At 42.3% G+C, this 16,909-nt stretch overlaps 1 protein-coding gene across 2 annotated transcripts; it reads right to left on the bottom strand.

The window, feature by feature from the left end:
- Nucleotides 1-3,775: 3,775 nt before the first annotated feature.
- CHRNA1 (cholinergic receptor nicotinic alpha 1 subunit) lies at nt 3,776-16,846 on the bottom strand. 2 transcript variants are annotated; one of them, XM_032784545.1, is made up of 10 exons: nt 16,691-16,846; nt 12,644-12,739; nt 12,144-12,289; nt 11,995-12,039; nt 11,402-11,511; nt 10,683-10,878; nt 9,427-9,664; nt 7,926-8,149; nt 6,370-6,609; nt 3,776-4,084 (listed from the first exon to the last, which is right to left on the bottom strand). In XM_032784545.1, the coding sequence occupies exons 2-10, from the start codon at nt 12,648-12,650 to the stop codon at nt 3,953-3,955; spliced, it is 1,338 nt and encodes a 445-aa protein (XP_032640436.1). In that variant the 5' UTR covers nt 12,651-12,739; nt 16,691-16,846; the 3' UTR covers nt 3,776-3,952. The 2 variants fall into 2 exon arrangements, with proteins under 2 accessions (XP_032640436.1, XP_032640435.1); XM_032784544.1 differs by lacking the exon at nt 12,644-12,739.
- Between the last annotated feature and the right edge of the window lie 63 nt (nt 16,847-16,909).

The raw sequence follows: 16,909 nt of genomic DNA, 5'->3' as shown, positions 1-16,909 counted from the left end.
CAAGGCCTGAGGCCTGTGAAGACATAGTCAGAGACCACAGTGAGGTCAGAAAAAAGCTAGCCCTATTAGCACGCCACCAGAGACCCCACCTTGACACTTAACTCTCAGTGGTGGTTTATAGGGCTAAGAGACTCAATGGTACCGGAGAATGGCAAGATGTGACTTGGGAGTTTCCCTTCCTTCTCAAATAATTTCAATAGGGGAAAGCAGGTAGTGAAAACACTTGGTGGAGTATTGCAAATAGCAGGACTGTAGTCCAGACAGCGAACTTATTTAGTTGTGTTTTGGGGCTGTAGCTCCCCAAAACAACCGTCCGCCAGAAAGCGCTGAGCATATATAATTTGGCACTGGGGCAGCAGAACCAAGTGGACAGTGGGGGCTAGTGAAGGAAACATTGTGGGGGATGATCTGTGTTTCTGCCCACACAATATTTCCTCTGTACTTGGGAGGGCACAAGACAGGGTAGCCTGGGTACTGCTCTTCCTCTGGCCCAGCCTGCTCACTGCCAGGGAGAGGTAGTCCCTGGAGGTGGGGGTGCAGCTGGGCTGGGCTTGGAAGGGACAGCTAGGGTGAGCTGAGTCATTTTGGGAATGGGGGAAGGCTGCTTCCCCTCCAGGGCAGAAGCCTCTGCTAGTTGTATAAAAGAAGCAGCCAGCATGGGGAGCAGGGAGCTCGATGGGCCGTCACTTTGGGTGCCTGGGACAGGGCATGTGAACACCATACTGCTGCAGGTGCCCTGAGTGTGCTTCTTCCAAGCCTGCTGTGCATCTCCAAGGTCAAGGTGCGTACTTACCCCTTTCTCTTCCCCCACCCCCCTACAGCCATAGCCCAAGCTCCCTCTGCACACCAGCCTCCTCCGCTCACATCCCCATCCCCAAACCTCGCCCTCCCCATTCAAGTTGAGTTTCCACCATATTAAAACAGGGAAGAATTTAGTCCATAGTATATTGCAAATGTCTATACCATGCAAACACACAATATAATTCTCGAGGAACAATAGTACTTTCAAAGTTGTTTTGTTGAAGTTGCAGCAAATTCCTCAGCACCATTAAGACAGCAATACTACTTGCCTGCTATCTTGAATGAGTAGTAATTAATTTCAATCCTTTCCCCTTCATTTCTAGTCACGATTCAGGAAAAATAGGCTGCAAAGGGAGAATTTCAAGCCTAATACTGGAAAACTAATTAACATATGTGTGTTACCTACATTAGTTCAATGCTGACTAAAAAAATCCCCACAATAGCAAATATTTCAGAAACGGCTCACACTCACAAAAGCAGCAGTACTCCACCTTACCACAGGGCGGAGCTGCTGTCTAACTTATCTAAGTAATAGCACATTTGCTCTGGTTTATCATTGTTATTCAAAATGGTGTATTTTTATTTCACCATTTTGTCACTTAATGTTATATTAAAGTCTCCTCTGAGATATATTTTACAAAGAAACATCTTCAGGATGTATATAGAGATATAGAGCAGTCTAATGTGACATGCTCCTCACTGAATCTAGAGCTTGAGAGCACTGGAGACTGAGTCCTCTGTCTATCCATAGACCAAGTACAATCAGTATAGTGGCAAAGCAAGTCCCCATGCTCCCATGCCAATTTGCCTTATTCCTGACCTAGTAGGAACCAGGGTAGAATGATAATTCAGTCCAAGGTTTTACCCATAGCACAAGCCTTGAACAAATGACCAATAACGACAGCATTGGTGATAGCAGTACATCACACACATGCCTTGCTTCTTTAACATTAACTTTGTAAACTGCTGGCTTGCGTGTTTTTACCTTAGAAAACATATTTAATGGAGAATAACATTTCATAAGAATACAATGCTGGCATTAAGCATGAGTTAAAAAAGGAGGCTGCATGGCACCTTGACATCCTGCTGCAGCTCTGCAATTCACTGGCTGGCCCTATCTCCTTTTTTGGCACCAGAATGACAAAGGAAAGCAAAATTATGACCTGATTCCCTCCCAGGAGCATGCTCACCCCTCAAATTACAAAGCCGGGCCTGTACACAGGCCAAACAACAGCCACCATATGGTAATGAATAAGTTACTACTCAATTGGTCTAGATTTCAACCAGTGACCTAAAGCTGAGAGGTTCTGTAGCCCAGTGCCCTGGGCTAACCTGCACCCATTCTCTGTGGTGCAGTATTGTTCTGACTTCTGATTTCAGTAACACAGCTGGGTGGAAACATCAAAACACATGCTGTGACTATCTGATCAAAAAAGAAACTGGATTTCCTTCCCCTGTGCGCACGCTCCTTTTGTGTTAGTTTTCAGATTACATCCCAGTTAACGTATTGAAGGCAGGAATGGTACAACATTTTAGGCCAACATAAGAGCATATTCATAAAGAGCAAATTTTGATTTCAGAAAAACGAGTATCCACAATCTGCTTCTAAGAAGGGCTCTCGTTCAGTAAAGGAACAGAAACAATTCCATGTTACCTGTGTGTTTGTCAACACAGCTGGCATTTTGAATATGGGGAACAATCTACAGGCCAAGAATTAACTGGAGAAATCACAGACACAAAGAGGCTAAATTCACGTAAGTTACCCCTCAACATGACTACATCTTGGAGTATGTTGATACTTGGAGCTGGGAGGGTGATTCTCAGATAGAGGAAATATATGCTAGCACTGACTGAGATAGTGTGCTAAAAGCAGCACATAGCCATAGCAGTACATTTGGTAGGAGGGGCTACCCACCTTGAGTATGTGCCCGTGGCCTTGGACAGGTACATACTTCCCTCCCACTGCTCCAGCTACACTGTATTTTTAATATATTCGGTCAATCAGTGGTAGTGCGGGTATGTTGCCTTGAGCTGGGAATCACACCCCCAGCTTGCAGTAGAGATACACCCTTAGAAAGAATGCTGAGGTTGGAAGAGGGGAGTGATCATGCAGGGGGACAGGAGATGTGGGACCAAGGAATAGGTCTTACTCCATCTAATCTCTCAGGAAACTCTGTGGTGGGGCAAATCCATGACACCTGCCCATGACCAGTCTCACCACATCCATTATTTCAGCCAAAAGTGGCCACAGCCTGCTGCCACCCCATGAGGGGTTTAGAATTACCACTTTAAACACTGATCTGGCTCCTGGCCTGCTTCCAACAGCTTCCCTTTGTACAGGCTATTTGGGACAGGCACAGAGACCTGCTCTATGAACACTTAGTACACATTCCCTCTGCACAGTTGCTCTACCTGTGAAACTTCCTGCACGTGTCTCCTTGAGGACTTGGCAGCAAGGAGTTCTTGTGTGGATCACCTGTACTGAGCTGGATTCCAGCTACAACACCTGAAAGGAAAGTTGCCCCCTTCTTGCTGAGCCAAGCAGAGTTTCCATGGGCAGAAGCACTTTTCACAGTCACCTGTAGTTGAAAATCACAATGGAATTTTAAAGCCCTCTGCTGTTGGCTCGTCTCTTGCTAATGGATGGGTCATTTGTGACATGGCCAATACAGAAACCACACATCAGAGATTTAAAGCCGGCTTGAAAGCTAAGTTTAGATACTGATCTAAAGCATAGATAAAGCATGAAGTGAAGAATCCTGTCATTAGTTATACCTTATTGACATGGGCTGCAGCTGGCCCCACAATCTGGCCCGTAATATGTTTCAAAGTTAAACCTTCTATTTATACATTATTAAAATGGGTCAGAACCTGGTTTACAGCCATTTTCATGTGGTCAGTGGCACAGATCCTTTTCTTTTGACAAAAGAGACATCACTAGAAGGTGGCTCAGAAATGCCAAGTGTGGAAAACATCATTTTAATTTTTCCTTTATTTGTTCCCCATGGGAAGTGATTCTCAGCTGTGCAACCTTCAGACAGCGGGGAAGAACACAACAGGTAGAACAATGAATTGTATTCAATAAAAGCCAAGAAGTAAATAAAGATGTGCTACCCCTGGCCAGGGGTAGTACACGTTTTAGATTTAATGTTCATCCTTCTTGATTTAATTCAATAAGACGACCAGCAAACACGGCCAATGTTCCAGTAATGCAAACAAACATGAAGATACCAAGGAGAAGGTGATCAATTACCATTGCAACAAACTTCCATTCTTCTGCAGCCTGGGTATGAAAGAAAGAGGAGACAGTTAGAACCTCCTGAGAGCTATATTCCTCACAAGGCAGCATATGGAAGTGTGGGTAATTACTGATTTGTGCAAAGGAAAGCGTCTCTCTGGCTTCTAATGTTATTATGGAAAAATACTCACTTTGAAGTGACAAGTGGTCTGAAATGCCTACGCTACCCGGACCCACAAGTTCAAATTAAGCGATGATTCAAACTTCCTTTTCACGGGAGCCTTAAGAACAGAGATTCTGTGTGTGTTCTACAGTGGTTAAAAGATCATATTGCTCATTTCGTAAGAGCAGAGATTTGCTGTGGTGTTTCCGGCCAAGACTCTTGAACACCCACCCCCTTCCCACACACTACTGTGCAGTGTGCTGACAGCTGCCAAAGTGGGCATTTCAGAGCACTAGAAACATTTGGCCACATTTTGGGGACTTATAAATATCAACGCTTGTTGCTTGTTGAAGCCTAGGTTTTAATTTAAATAAAGAAGATTTTCAAAGTGCCTTCCAATTGGCTTTTAATGGAACGTGTACTCCTAAATCTCTTAGGCTCTTTTGAAACTCAATCTGAGTACCCTTTAGACTGCAAAGTGAGCCTTAAAAGTAAGTATATGCCAGTCGTGAGTGTTCAAAACCAGTCACCATTTTCCCTAAAGGTTTTAGGTTATTCATGGTTCCTATTTTGTCCACCCAGCAACCTTCAGGACACAACACCCTTTTCGATAGACCCCTGGATTTTTGTGGGGAGCCAAACTCAGTTCAGAGTTTTAGGGGACAATGGTGCCTGAGCTGGCTTTGCCTGTACAAGGACCTCCAAGATAGTTGTTCTGAACTGGCTCTTTTGCTAAGCAATGTCTGTGGGGAGACAAGCAGTGTGAGTGAGCACAGAGTAGTGTGCCAAGCATGGGATTGGGCACATAGGAATTAGTCTAAGCCTGCCTGTGACAATGACTCTCTGTAACCTAAGGCTTTTCCAGCCTTTCTGCCTGAGTTTCCCCATCTGTAAAACTGACTCTTAGATTTAACTAGTTCTCACTGGGGCTGTGATAATCATTTACTATTTTCAAGTACTTCATAAGTGCTACATTTCGCCAGAATGGCTACAACCCCCAGCTTAGTTTTGCAATTTGCCTTTGGAAACCTTTTGTAAATGTTAGAAATGATGCACAGGTCACACAGACAGCTGAGCTTCACTTTAAGAGGCTGCCAGTGACTCAAAGAGCCTCCTTTACAAATGAGATGCAAATCTTCAGAAGAGCTGAGGTCAGGCCTTTCTTTTTTCAGGTGCAGTTTTCACCCACAAAATGAACTCGGATACAAACTGGAATATTTGACTGAACCTCTAACTATCTCATCTGAGCCAGCATTTCCGTTGCAGTCAAACATTCAGGGGAGAATTTTACACTTTTTTTCATATTGTGGCCCAAAATGAATTAGTTAAATTGGAGGTGCCCAAAATAATTCTCTCACCAACAAGCCCCAAGCTCAAGAAGCTGCTGCCACCCATCCAAAAACATCTGCATCTCAATGGTGCTCTTTGTATATAATTGAGAAGTCTCTGGGAGCCTTCAAAACGATAAGTGCTGTATTAGTTATTAAAGTTAACCACCAAATATTAGAAACAACTCAGGACAGAAGTATATAACCAGGGGTTATAAATAAGGGTTTTAGCACAGAAGAGGGGCAAAGCTAGCTTTTCCTGGGAAATGCCTTCATTTGGGTGGTACAGTAAAAAAGGCCAGAGTGTTCAAAAAGATGCTTATTATGTGCCCCTCCTATAGGAATTATTTGGAGCATTGAATCCACAAAATCAAGGTTTATCACGATTGGAATAACATTTGCAGATCACATTTAAGATCTGAAGAGGTGAAATAAAAATGTTTCTGTTAGCATGGAGTTTTGTTAAGGTTTATTTCCCAGCTTTGAGTGTACTGCAAACTGCCTATTATATTAGGAAAATGTCCTGCATTAGGAATCTGTTTTGGAATATTGTTAATTTCCTTGAGACTATTCTAACTACCCGTGCTCACTCCTCTCTGAGTTCATATACTACACTTGGAAAATCTTAGCGTATAACTTTTTTCAAAGACTCAATTGTAATCTGTAACTTTTAGTTATCATTCTTTACACATTGCATCAAGGGAAGAACAAGGCTCTTTGATACAGCAGAAACTATATTTGGGGTGTATTTGTGAGAAACGGAAAGATTTATTATTCCCAGAAAATAAAGTGTCTTATTTTAAAAGCGAGGGATGAATCACACATAAAAAATGCCTTACATTACTGGATTCTTGGTCTGATTTCATCGTTTCAGCAATGTATTTGATTCCCTCTATAGCACTTTTCACATCTGGGTTTTTGGTAAGTGGGGAGTGGAAGTTGATGGCAGCAGGACATGGTTTTCCAGAGATTTCCGAAATATCAATGTCTTCTGTAAAAATCCTTTTTTCTTGTTTATCCCTGGATGGTCGTTTCATTGTTGAAAAAAACATAACATTTGGGACTGTGTCAATAAAGATCTGAAAAAATAAATTGTATGAGTTTAGGGAGATTGTCTTACTGATGTGACATTACAACAAACAAAAGCAGGTGCAACTTTTGTAACTACCAAATAAGCTCCCGTACAGGATTTGCTAGAAATTCCATTTGGAAGTATGTCACTGCACAAGCCTTAGTCACACTTTACTTGTATAAATCTGATGCCTGGGGCTTACTGAATCATACACAAGGCTCTCACACATTTTCAGGAAACAATTTCTTGCTGCCATATAAAATGTATACTGATTTAACAGGATCCAAACATAACTGGAGTATAACACCCAGGACCAGAACCTCAACTGGCGTAACCCGACTGACTTCGGTAGAGCTATTCTGAGACACACCAAATGAGGATCTGACCCACAGTGTCTAGAAGTGTTGCAGAGAAATCCCTTTGGCCTGCTTTTGCTTGTCCAGTTTTCTTGTCGGCTATCCTGTTGTTTCACTTACACACACACACATTTTCACGACCTTCTTTAAATCGGTGGAGGTTTTTCTTCCTGATCACACAGCATGGATAGACTTGGCCTTTTAAAATTCCCTAACCCTTGCAGGGATTTGATAGAATATTTGTAAAAGTTCCATAAAAAAAAAGAATTTCCACTGCAAGACAGGAGCAGTTTTAAACGTATATGTCTGTATGTGGTAGGTCTGGCCTACATAGTTTAATGCCAGTTCATACAAGCTGTGTGATGGAAAGACTAGCAGGAGTGGCCATGGATGGTCTGGGTTCCCCAGGTGGTGACATACCCACAACTCTGCCATGAGTCTTGGTAAGGTCTGGTGACCATCATTTAAGCTGGAGAGGGAGATTTCCCTCCCTTCCCAATAACTTTGGAGTAATGCTGTTTCATAGGAGAGTAGGGAATGGGCTGAGGAGTTGTCATGGGAGATCCAGTTGAGCTCCACTCTGTGGATCCACAATGAACACTTGGGCAGGCAGCTGGTTGATGGAGTTGCCCACTGGCTGGGCCAGGAGTCATGCAGCCTAATAATCTGTTGGTTCCCATAAAAAGCTATATAAGCAACCTACCGAATTCCTTCTGTGTGTCCACAGCTGCCACTTGGTTTTGTCTCATCTGCCTCCCAGGTGTTGGGTTTTCTCTCTGGTAGTCTACCCAACAACAGGCAATTTTGGTACTTAAAGGAGTGAGTTTGCTGCCTAGCCAGAGAGCCCTGAGATTTATCTGGATTGGAAAATTCCCCCCAACACCTTGAGATTTTTATTGCATAAACCTCAGAGTGAAATATTTAAGGCCCTGCTCAAGCAGAGAAATTCACAAATAACCTTCCTCACCTTCCTCACCCACTGTGGCATAATATGGGTACTTGGGGAGCGATGGTGGGTGTTGATTACAATGACGGTAATGATGATTGACGCTATGACAAACACCATGGTAAATAACATGTATTTGCCTATCAAGGGCACTGCACTTGAAGTAGAAGGAATCAGCTCCACAATGACCAGAAGGAACACAGTCAAAGACAGCAAAACAGAAATGCTCAAAGTCATCTTCTCACCTGCCATGCAGAACAAAACAACAACACTGCCATTAATGTGATACAGTGCAGAGGGTGTTAATTAGGGAGAGAAGTAGAGCGTGATCTCATGGGTGATTGGTTCCTGGTACGTTATTGATATTTGAATGTATACCTATACATCTGGACTACTTTTATCTCTCTGCATTACAAGAAGCAGCAAACCTGGCTGGTCATTCATGTTCTTGTGCCACTGTGGAGGAACCAAATTAGGATCAACGCCCCCCCAGCATCAAGCTGGAGTTTTCCAGGACACAACTGGGACTGGGGACAGGCCGAAGGCACTGACAACCCACTTGCTATGAGCATGAGTATGTGCTGCAGGAGTTAAGTGAGTAAACCCAGCCTCTAATCAGGGCTTGCTCCTTTGGGTGGCTTTGTTTTTTGCTCTGGATAAATGGCAGCCTCACCGTGGGCTGATTGAATGCACAAGAGAGTACATGGCCTTAGAGCTCAGGTAGTATTTGAGACTTCCTTTAGGACTAAGGTTGGACGTATTCCTGGAGGTTTCATCACATGACATAATCTTTAATTAAAGATTAATCTTTAATTCCTGGAGACTCCAGGACAATCCTGAAGGATTGGCAATGCTATTCAGCACTAAGGGTGACAAAACTGAACCACAAAACACAATGAACTTTCACTTTGTTCTGTTCAGTCCAGTGGCATGTTGTTGGTTTTTTTTCAAAAAAAAGCTACTAAGACTCGTCATAAGAGGAAATTGAAGGAAAAAAACAGCCAAAGATATGGGGCAAAATCCTGGCATGGATTAAAAACAAATTAAGCACCAGAAATGATTGCAATGAACAGGTGCTTTGCTCAGATTAGAGAGCACACAACAGGCCAGAAAGAGACCAGAGTTGCTTAATATATTTATTCGTGCCATCAGAGAAGCTAATGAGTGAAACAAACTAACTTTAACTAACTCCCCTAACTCAAACATGCTATATCAGGGTTTCCAGTGTCACCATTTGACTGTTTATTAACATATTCAATATATTAATTTCAAAGACACAAAACCAATCAGCTGAACCTTGCTCCCAGTAAAACTGAATGGATGATTTACCACTGATTTCCAAGGGAGCTGAGTCAGGACTACGTAATAGCAGTTTTAGAGTTTAAACTGTTCCTCAGCTAGATTTATAGCGTCCATCACTTTAGGGCCTGATCCTGACAGGTCCCATTCACTTAATTGTTAGTTATTGCTCTTTCCTTTGAGAATCAGAAGCTTATTACAGTAACGTGATAAACGCACGTACCTGAATCGGTGGGCAGATAAAACACTAACCCAGTTAAAAATGAGAAGAGCAGACAGGGAATGATGACATTGACAATGAAGTAGAGAGGCAAGCGCTGCATGAGGAAGTGGTAGGTAATATCCAGATATGGGGTGTCAGGGCAACAGGCATAGTAAACAAAGTGCTTCCAGCTCCGGTAATCTTTCATCACCCACTCGCCGCTCTCCATAAAGTTGCTCATATCTGGGCGATCACTCTCCTGACAGGATAAATAGTAAATCTCAGTATTAGAGCTACTGACCAATAAATTAAAACTTGGCATTGATTCCTAGTGAAACCAACCTCAATATAATCCTGTGCTTCTGGCTTTGTAAGCAAACCAACCAACCAACCAGGTCTTCCTTTCTTTGTTACTTTTATTTTAATATTGTGCCTTTTACACACATTTCAATGAAATGCTTTACAGAAAGAATCAACTACAATTAAGTTAAAGAGAAAAGGGAGTCTTCACTGAAATATCTAAAGAGAAAGGAAGTGGTTCCAAGTGGGACAGGTAGGAAATCACAGGTAAAAATCAACCTCTAGAAATAAACAAGCAGGGAGACTGAAAAGGATCAAAGAGAAGACGTGGAGATAATTGGCTGGAGAGTAGGCAGTTAGGAAGTCAGTGAAGCAAGTTGGCACAGAATTTTAAAACCCAAGAGGGTAGTTATAGAGGGTGGTTATAAAGTGGATCTAGAGATGGCACTTGGCTGCCACACTGGTGAAGGTCATAGAAAACGAGAGAGGGAGAGAGAGAGACAGACAATGTATATGACTAACATACTCTTTATTCCAGGAGTGAGAATGTCAACCCTCTACTAATACATGTGCAGTCTAGTGGCTGTATCCTAATACTAAGCCCTAATACTATGACAGCTAACAAAGAGTTGCCATAACTGTACTGAAGTCAATGGAGCTGAGCCAATTTGAGGCTAAGTTTTAGCCAAGCTGTTGACCATGAAGTCTATGCACTAAATGTGTGCAGAATAGCTGTAGGAAACCTGTAGCGCTGAATACTGCTGGTAGTACACTCTATATTTTGGCATCAGTCATTAATAATTTCAGTAATTCAGTACCTGTTTATTTTTCAATCAGAGCAGTTTACAATTGACATTTAAACCTGAGACTTAAAATAAAACAAACAAATAAATAAATAAATAAGGCATGGGAAAAAAGAATTCAGGTTAAAATATTCAGTGTCTATTGGTACTCTCATTTAAAGAGTTGTTTCATACCGGATTTATAACAACCACTGTACCATCATACGTCCAAGTGCCCAACTTCATACTGCAGTTCTGCTGGTCAAATGGAAAGTGTGTGACTATAATTTCACAGTAACTTTTAAAAATTGCTGGTGGCGTCCACGTGATCTTGCCTGTATGTTCTAAAAGAACTTTGGTGAATTGATCAATAGCAAATTCACCATCTGCACTGCAAAAGAAAGAGGAAATTAACAGTGACATGGACAGCATAACTGACATACATATAATACAGTATCTATCTGAAGGAGACTTGGAAAGGGTATATACTTGGTAAAGGGGTTGCTCTGAGGTAACTGGGTGGAGAATTTGGTTCATTGAATATAAAACCTATGGATCAAATTCGGACCTGAAGTACCAGTGTGTAACTCCCCTGTCACTAGGTTATAAGGAGGGGTGAGTGCCAAGAATTTGGTCTTGATCTTCTAAGGATAGACAGGTTTTCTGTCCTGCACTGGACTTGCTATAACTGTCTCAGACCCTGTTTTAGATGTTCTCTCTCTCTCACAATCTTTCCCATTTACTAATCCAAATGAATGACTAGATGAGATGAGCATCAGACACATATGAAGTGTTCAAATAGGTATTGAAAAAACACCAGGTTGATCATTGGGCCCCTTCTTCTACTTCAGACTCTGTAATTTTTAGTTATATGAGGCTCTGTGCAGAGTTTTTATACTATTAGCACTACTTACTTGTTATAAAGAACAAGATCAGGGCGCCAGATTATCTCAGATGAGATACGAATTTTTTTCAACCCACCATATTCTTCTGGATTCCATTTTAGGTTGACATCTGTCCATTGCTAAAAAAGAATTTTAGCCAGGCGAAACATGTTATCAGTATTGCTGGAACTAAATCTAATATTCCCAAGATCTACTGATGGTCATGCCATTGATAGATGTAGATAGACACAAAAGTACCGAATGTGTCCTTCTACCAATTCCGCCTTCTTATATATGTTCAAACAATACTTGATGATGACCTCAATAATCTAAAATAACCGTAACACAAATCTGCTGTTTGAAACAATATCAGAGAAGGACATCTTGTCAAATGCAAAGTGTCTTTTGTCAGGAGTGCCACATTGTTCAATGGAACTTCAGGGTTCTAAGACTGTATAAAGAAATCATCAGTCAGCTCTGCCATCTGCCTAAGCTGCTTCAGGAAACCATAACAGAAAATACTGTGTGTGTAATATTTATGTCTGGAGAGTAGCACATTCCTGATTAGGTGCAGGGCAATAGTTTGCTTTGGAATAGCAAGAGTAATGAGATTCAGAGGTTACCTGTTTCAGGCGTACATTGGTTGTTACAATCTGATTTACTTCATCCTTCAAACAACAAACAGGAAGTTTAGGGAAAAAGTTTATTCAAAAGAAATGTTTGATGAGCTCATATAAACAAACACAGTTAAACATCATCTTTCATACTGTACCACATTAATAAGCTGAATAAGCTGCAGCCCGACTGTGACTACAACAGCCTCACGATGATCTTCCACCGGGCGCACTACTCTGTTATAGTTCTTGAATAAATCTTCAACTAGCCGAGTTTCATGTTCAGAGCACAGGATCAGCCCAGCTACAGAACAGCAAATATGTCATCAGTAAGAAAGTGATAGAATATATTGCGATCTTGGTAAGGATATCCTGCAAATATTACTGATATAAGGTCATGTGCCATTTTAGTGAGGGAATCTAACCATAACAAAGCTTATTTACTATTTTATTGCTTCTTTTTATTTGCAGACCATGTCTTAGGCTGCTTAATAGTCATCAGGGATGATAACCCATTCTGATTCTGAGTAATACTTGCTTGCAAGAGTAAGTATCATTCAAAACACATACAGTTCCATCCAGGAGACCAACAAATATCAAGAACTCCCACCATCAAAGTTGGAATCAGGCTTCATGGAACTCCTAAAACCTATCTCACCCTGCATTTTGGGTAGTTAGGCAAACTGAAGACTCTTTGGCAGGCATTTCTTGCATCTTTTTTCTTGGCTCCACATCCTTGTCCTTGCCTATAACACTGGAGGTTTAAAGAATATGCACAAATAACATTAGTATGTTTAGCTAAAAGTGCCACCTTGTGGCTTGTTGCTGTATTTTATTTATGTAAGCTTATCCTAAGCTTTGCATTCTGGGAGTTGTTGACAGTGATTCTCAGCATGGCTGTGTGGTTAAGACATTAATGCTATGTTCCTGTAATCTGCTCACTGTGTACATCTGTTGACTGATCCAGCTTCATCTTATTTTATATCTGAATTTCAAGTGCAACAGCATGCAAGTCAGTCATTTCAAATCCACATGGAAAATGAAAACAGGCTTTCCCTCTTAATTAAAAGACTCGTGTGACTTCAGACAAGACAGACCTAAAACTATCTTTATTTAATGTTCATTCCATTTCCTCTTCCCATATCTTGCTCTCTCACTCTTTCAGTGAGCAGACACATACAGAAAAAAATCTGCTTTAGAAATTAGTTTGTTCAGTCTCGTACCCTCATGATGAGTTCCCATGTCATTTTGAGAGAGCCACAAGGGAACAGTCATCTTGCAGTCTTATTCCTACATACTTTCATCTTTTCTCCAGAAAGTGATTGTGTACATCTGCTTCAGGTCACAAAGAAAGCTAACAGTTGGTATGTAAAAATGGCCCTTGTACATTTTGCATAATATGGAAACCTAAGCCCTCACCTGCTGGGAAAGGGATAACATACAATGCTAAAGCCCTTTGCTATATCGCATATATTCTAGAAGCAGCTATCAACTTGACATTTTCAGTAACAGCGTATTTTTATGAGTCAGTTCATTCTCTTCACACTGGGAGAGAGCACATAATAAAACCACTTGTGAAAATAGGTGGGGTGTGTCATGTGGTTGAGAAAGTATTAAACTAAATTCCATTACCTACAAGGGACCAAACTGCAGCCTGGCTAATGCAGTGTTAGAAGGGCACAAAACGTTTCCTTGTACTCAGTATCACAGAGCTGCCTGTCTTGCTCCCAGTGATCTTTTCATCCAGCAACAGGAATGGACGCTGGCGGGAGCAGATTTAGGTTAGAGGTTAGCACTTCTGAAAATCCTATTTCTGAGCTCAGACCCTTGGATAGGTTCTTAGGGCAAAATCTTGGCCCACTGAAGTCCATTGGAGTATTGCAATTGACTTCAGTGGGGCCAGGATTTCACTCTGAGGGTATGTCTACACTACGGGATTATTCCGATTTTACATAAACCGGTTTTGTAAAACAGATTGTATAAGGTCGTGTGCACATGGCCACACTAAGCACATTAATTCGGTGGTGTGCGTCCAAGGTCCGATGGCCAGGTGACAGAAAAGCCCGCAAAACTTTGATTTCATTTGTTTTGCCCAGAGTGGATGGCCAGGTGACAGAAAAGCCCGCAAAACTTTGATTTCATTTGTTTTGCCCAGAGTGGATTCTGTACCGTCTATGCCATTGTAAATTGGCAATGAGATGACGGTTATCAGTCGTTCTGTACCGTCTGCTGCTGTCCTGGTGCCCTGGCTGAGGTCGGCCGGGGGCGCAAAGACAAAAATGGGAATGACTCCCCGAGTCATTCCCTCCTTTATGTGCTATCTAAAATAGAGTCAGTCCTGCCTAGAATATGGGGCAAGTGTACTAGAGAACCAGTGTACCCAGAGAACCAGAGAGCACAGCTGCTCCAATGTCAGATCCCGCAGAAATGATGAGCTGCATGCCATTCTAAGGGGGTGCCCTGCAACAACCCCACCTGTTGCTTCCCCTCCCCCAACCCTCCTGGGCTACCATTGGCAGTGTCCCCCATTTGTGTGATGAAGTAATAAAGAATGCAGGAATAAGAAACACTGACTTTTTAGTGAGATAAAATGAAGGGAGGAGACCCTCCAGCTGCATGATAGTCCAAGGCAGGACATTAAACGGTGGGGGGGGGGGAAGAGGAGCCCAGCATCCCGCTGCTATGATAGTCCAGGCAGTACAGAATCTTTTCTTTACACATGAAAGGGAGGGGCTGATGGAGCTCAGCCCCAGTTGCTATGATGAGGACAGTTACCAGCCGTTCTGTACCATCTACTGGGAATGACCTGGGAGTCATTCCTATTTTTACCCAGGCGCCCCCGGCCGACCTCACCTGAGGCCAGCCAGGAGCACTCACGGGCTGATGATGACGAGGACGGCTACCAGTCCTACTGCACTGTACCGTCTGCCACCGGGAAGGGAGGGGAGAGGATGCTGCTGTTCATTGCCCAGCACTGTGTCTACCAGCAGCATGCAGTAGACATAGGGTGACATTGAAAAAAAGTCAACAAACGATTTTTTTTCCCTTTCTTCATGTAGGGGGGGGAGGAGGAGTAAATTGACGACATATACCCTGAACCACCCCGGACAATGTGTTTTGACCCTACAGGCATTGGGAGCTCAGCCAAGAATGCAAATACTTTTCCGGAGACTGCTGGGGACTGTGGGATAGCTGGAGTCCTCAGTGCCCCCCCTTCCCTCCATGAGCATCCATTTGATTCTTGGCTTTCCGTTACGCTTGTCACAGCAGCACTGTGCTGTGGAGTCTGTGTCATAGCCTGGAGATTTTTTTTTCAAAGTGCTTTGGCATTTCGTCTTCTGTAACGGAGCTCTGATAGAACAGATTGTTGTCCCCAACAGTGATCAGATCAGTTATCTCCTGTAGATCCATGCTGGAGCTCTTTTTGGATTTGGGACTGCATCACCACCCTTGCTGATCAGAGCTCCACTCTGGGCAAAACAGGAAATGAAATTCAAAGTTTGCGCGGGCTTTTCTGTCTACCTGGCCCTGCATCCGAGTTCAGATTGATGTCCAGAGTGGTCACAATGGTGCACTGTTGGATACCGCCCGGAGGCCAATACCGTCGATCTGCAGCCACACTAACCCTAATCCGATATGATAATACCGATTTCAGCGCTGCTCCTCTCGTCGGGGAGGAGTACAGAAACCGGTTTAAAAAGCCCATTATATAGATATAAAAGGCCTCGTTCTGTGGAAGGGTGCAGTATTAAATCGGTTTAATGCTGCTAAAATCAGTTTAAATACATAGTGTAGACCAGGCCTTAGTTTCTAACTGATTTACTTTAAGACAGTTGAGCTGGGAATCTGAGGATCCAGCCTCAATCTGCTCCTGGGTCTTAGCTGCTTTGTACTATATGAAATACTTTTCTCCAAATGGATCAGATTTACTGAAATGACACAACTCTTGCTATTAAGATGCTTGGATGGCAAAACACGGATGTTTACATGCAGACAAACAGCTCCTGTTTCCACTGACAGGAAAGGCAGTATTGGGTGTCATGTTTCAGACGGTATGTTATGATCCCAGAGTCATATTTAGGTCAAGAGTTACACTGGTTTCTATTAATCCAATTAACAAAATCCTTCTTACAGTTCTATTCTAATAGGGTTTGGTAGGAATATAGCCATTTTTTTTTAATTTGGTGAAAAATATTTAAGATTACAAAATACTTAATCTCTTAGGGGACAGTTTAATTGGAATTATTAATAGGTCCCAGCACAACACATGCAGCTGCCAATCAATTCAGCTTCCTTATCAGTATTCCCCACAAATAAATGAAAATGTTTGTTACAGTATATTGCATTTCAAGCCATATTTGCTAAAAATCCCCATAGATTTCAAAGTCTTTTTTTGTTCTCTGCTAAAACATGGCACATGGCAGAAAAAAAGGCAACAAACATAGAGGGGAGAAAACAGCTCGACTTTTGAACTCAGTGCATACTGAGATTAAATCATCTGAATATTTCTGCAATTGTTTAATCTTCAAATGTGAGTAAGCTGGTCTCATTGCACTTAGAAGCCACTATTTTATTCATTTTGTATGTCATCCTTGCAAGTTCATAAAGCTTTATTAACACAATTCACGTTATATACAAAGAGCAGCAGGCAACACATTAAGCAATGAACCAAACCAAAATGAACCAGCTGTTGAAATGATCTTACCTGAGCAAAAGAAGAGGAGGTGTGTGTAGTGGATCTTCATTGTGTGGCCTTTTGCCTCAGCTAGACACACAAACTAGCAGGGATTTCAAAGTCTTCACAGTCCCTCACTGAGGAGGGTTCTGCATCTTCCTGATAGACAGCTTGGAAAATGTGACTGCTGAGCTATTGTTTTACACCACCTGCTTATGGGAATGACAGCTGAGAGCCACTGCACCAGTG

Source organism: Chelonoidis abingdonii, chromosome 10 (assembly GCF_003597395.2).
Source record: "Chelonoidis abingdonii isolate Lonesome George chromosome 10, CheloAbing_2.0, whole genome shotgun sequence".
Taxonomy (NCBI): Eukaryota; Metazoa; Chordata; order Testudines; family Testudinidae; genus Chelonoidis; species Chelonoidis abingdonii.
The sequence above is the reverse complement of the archived record's forward strand: the minus strand, read 5'-3'. Positions and strand labels throughout refer to the sequence as shown.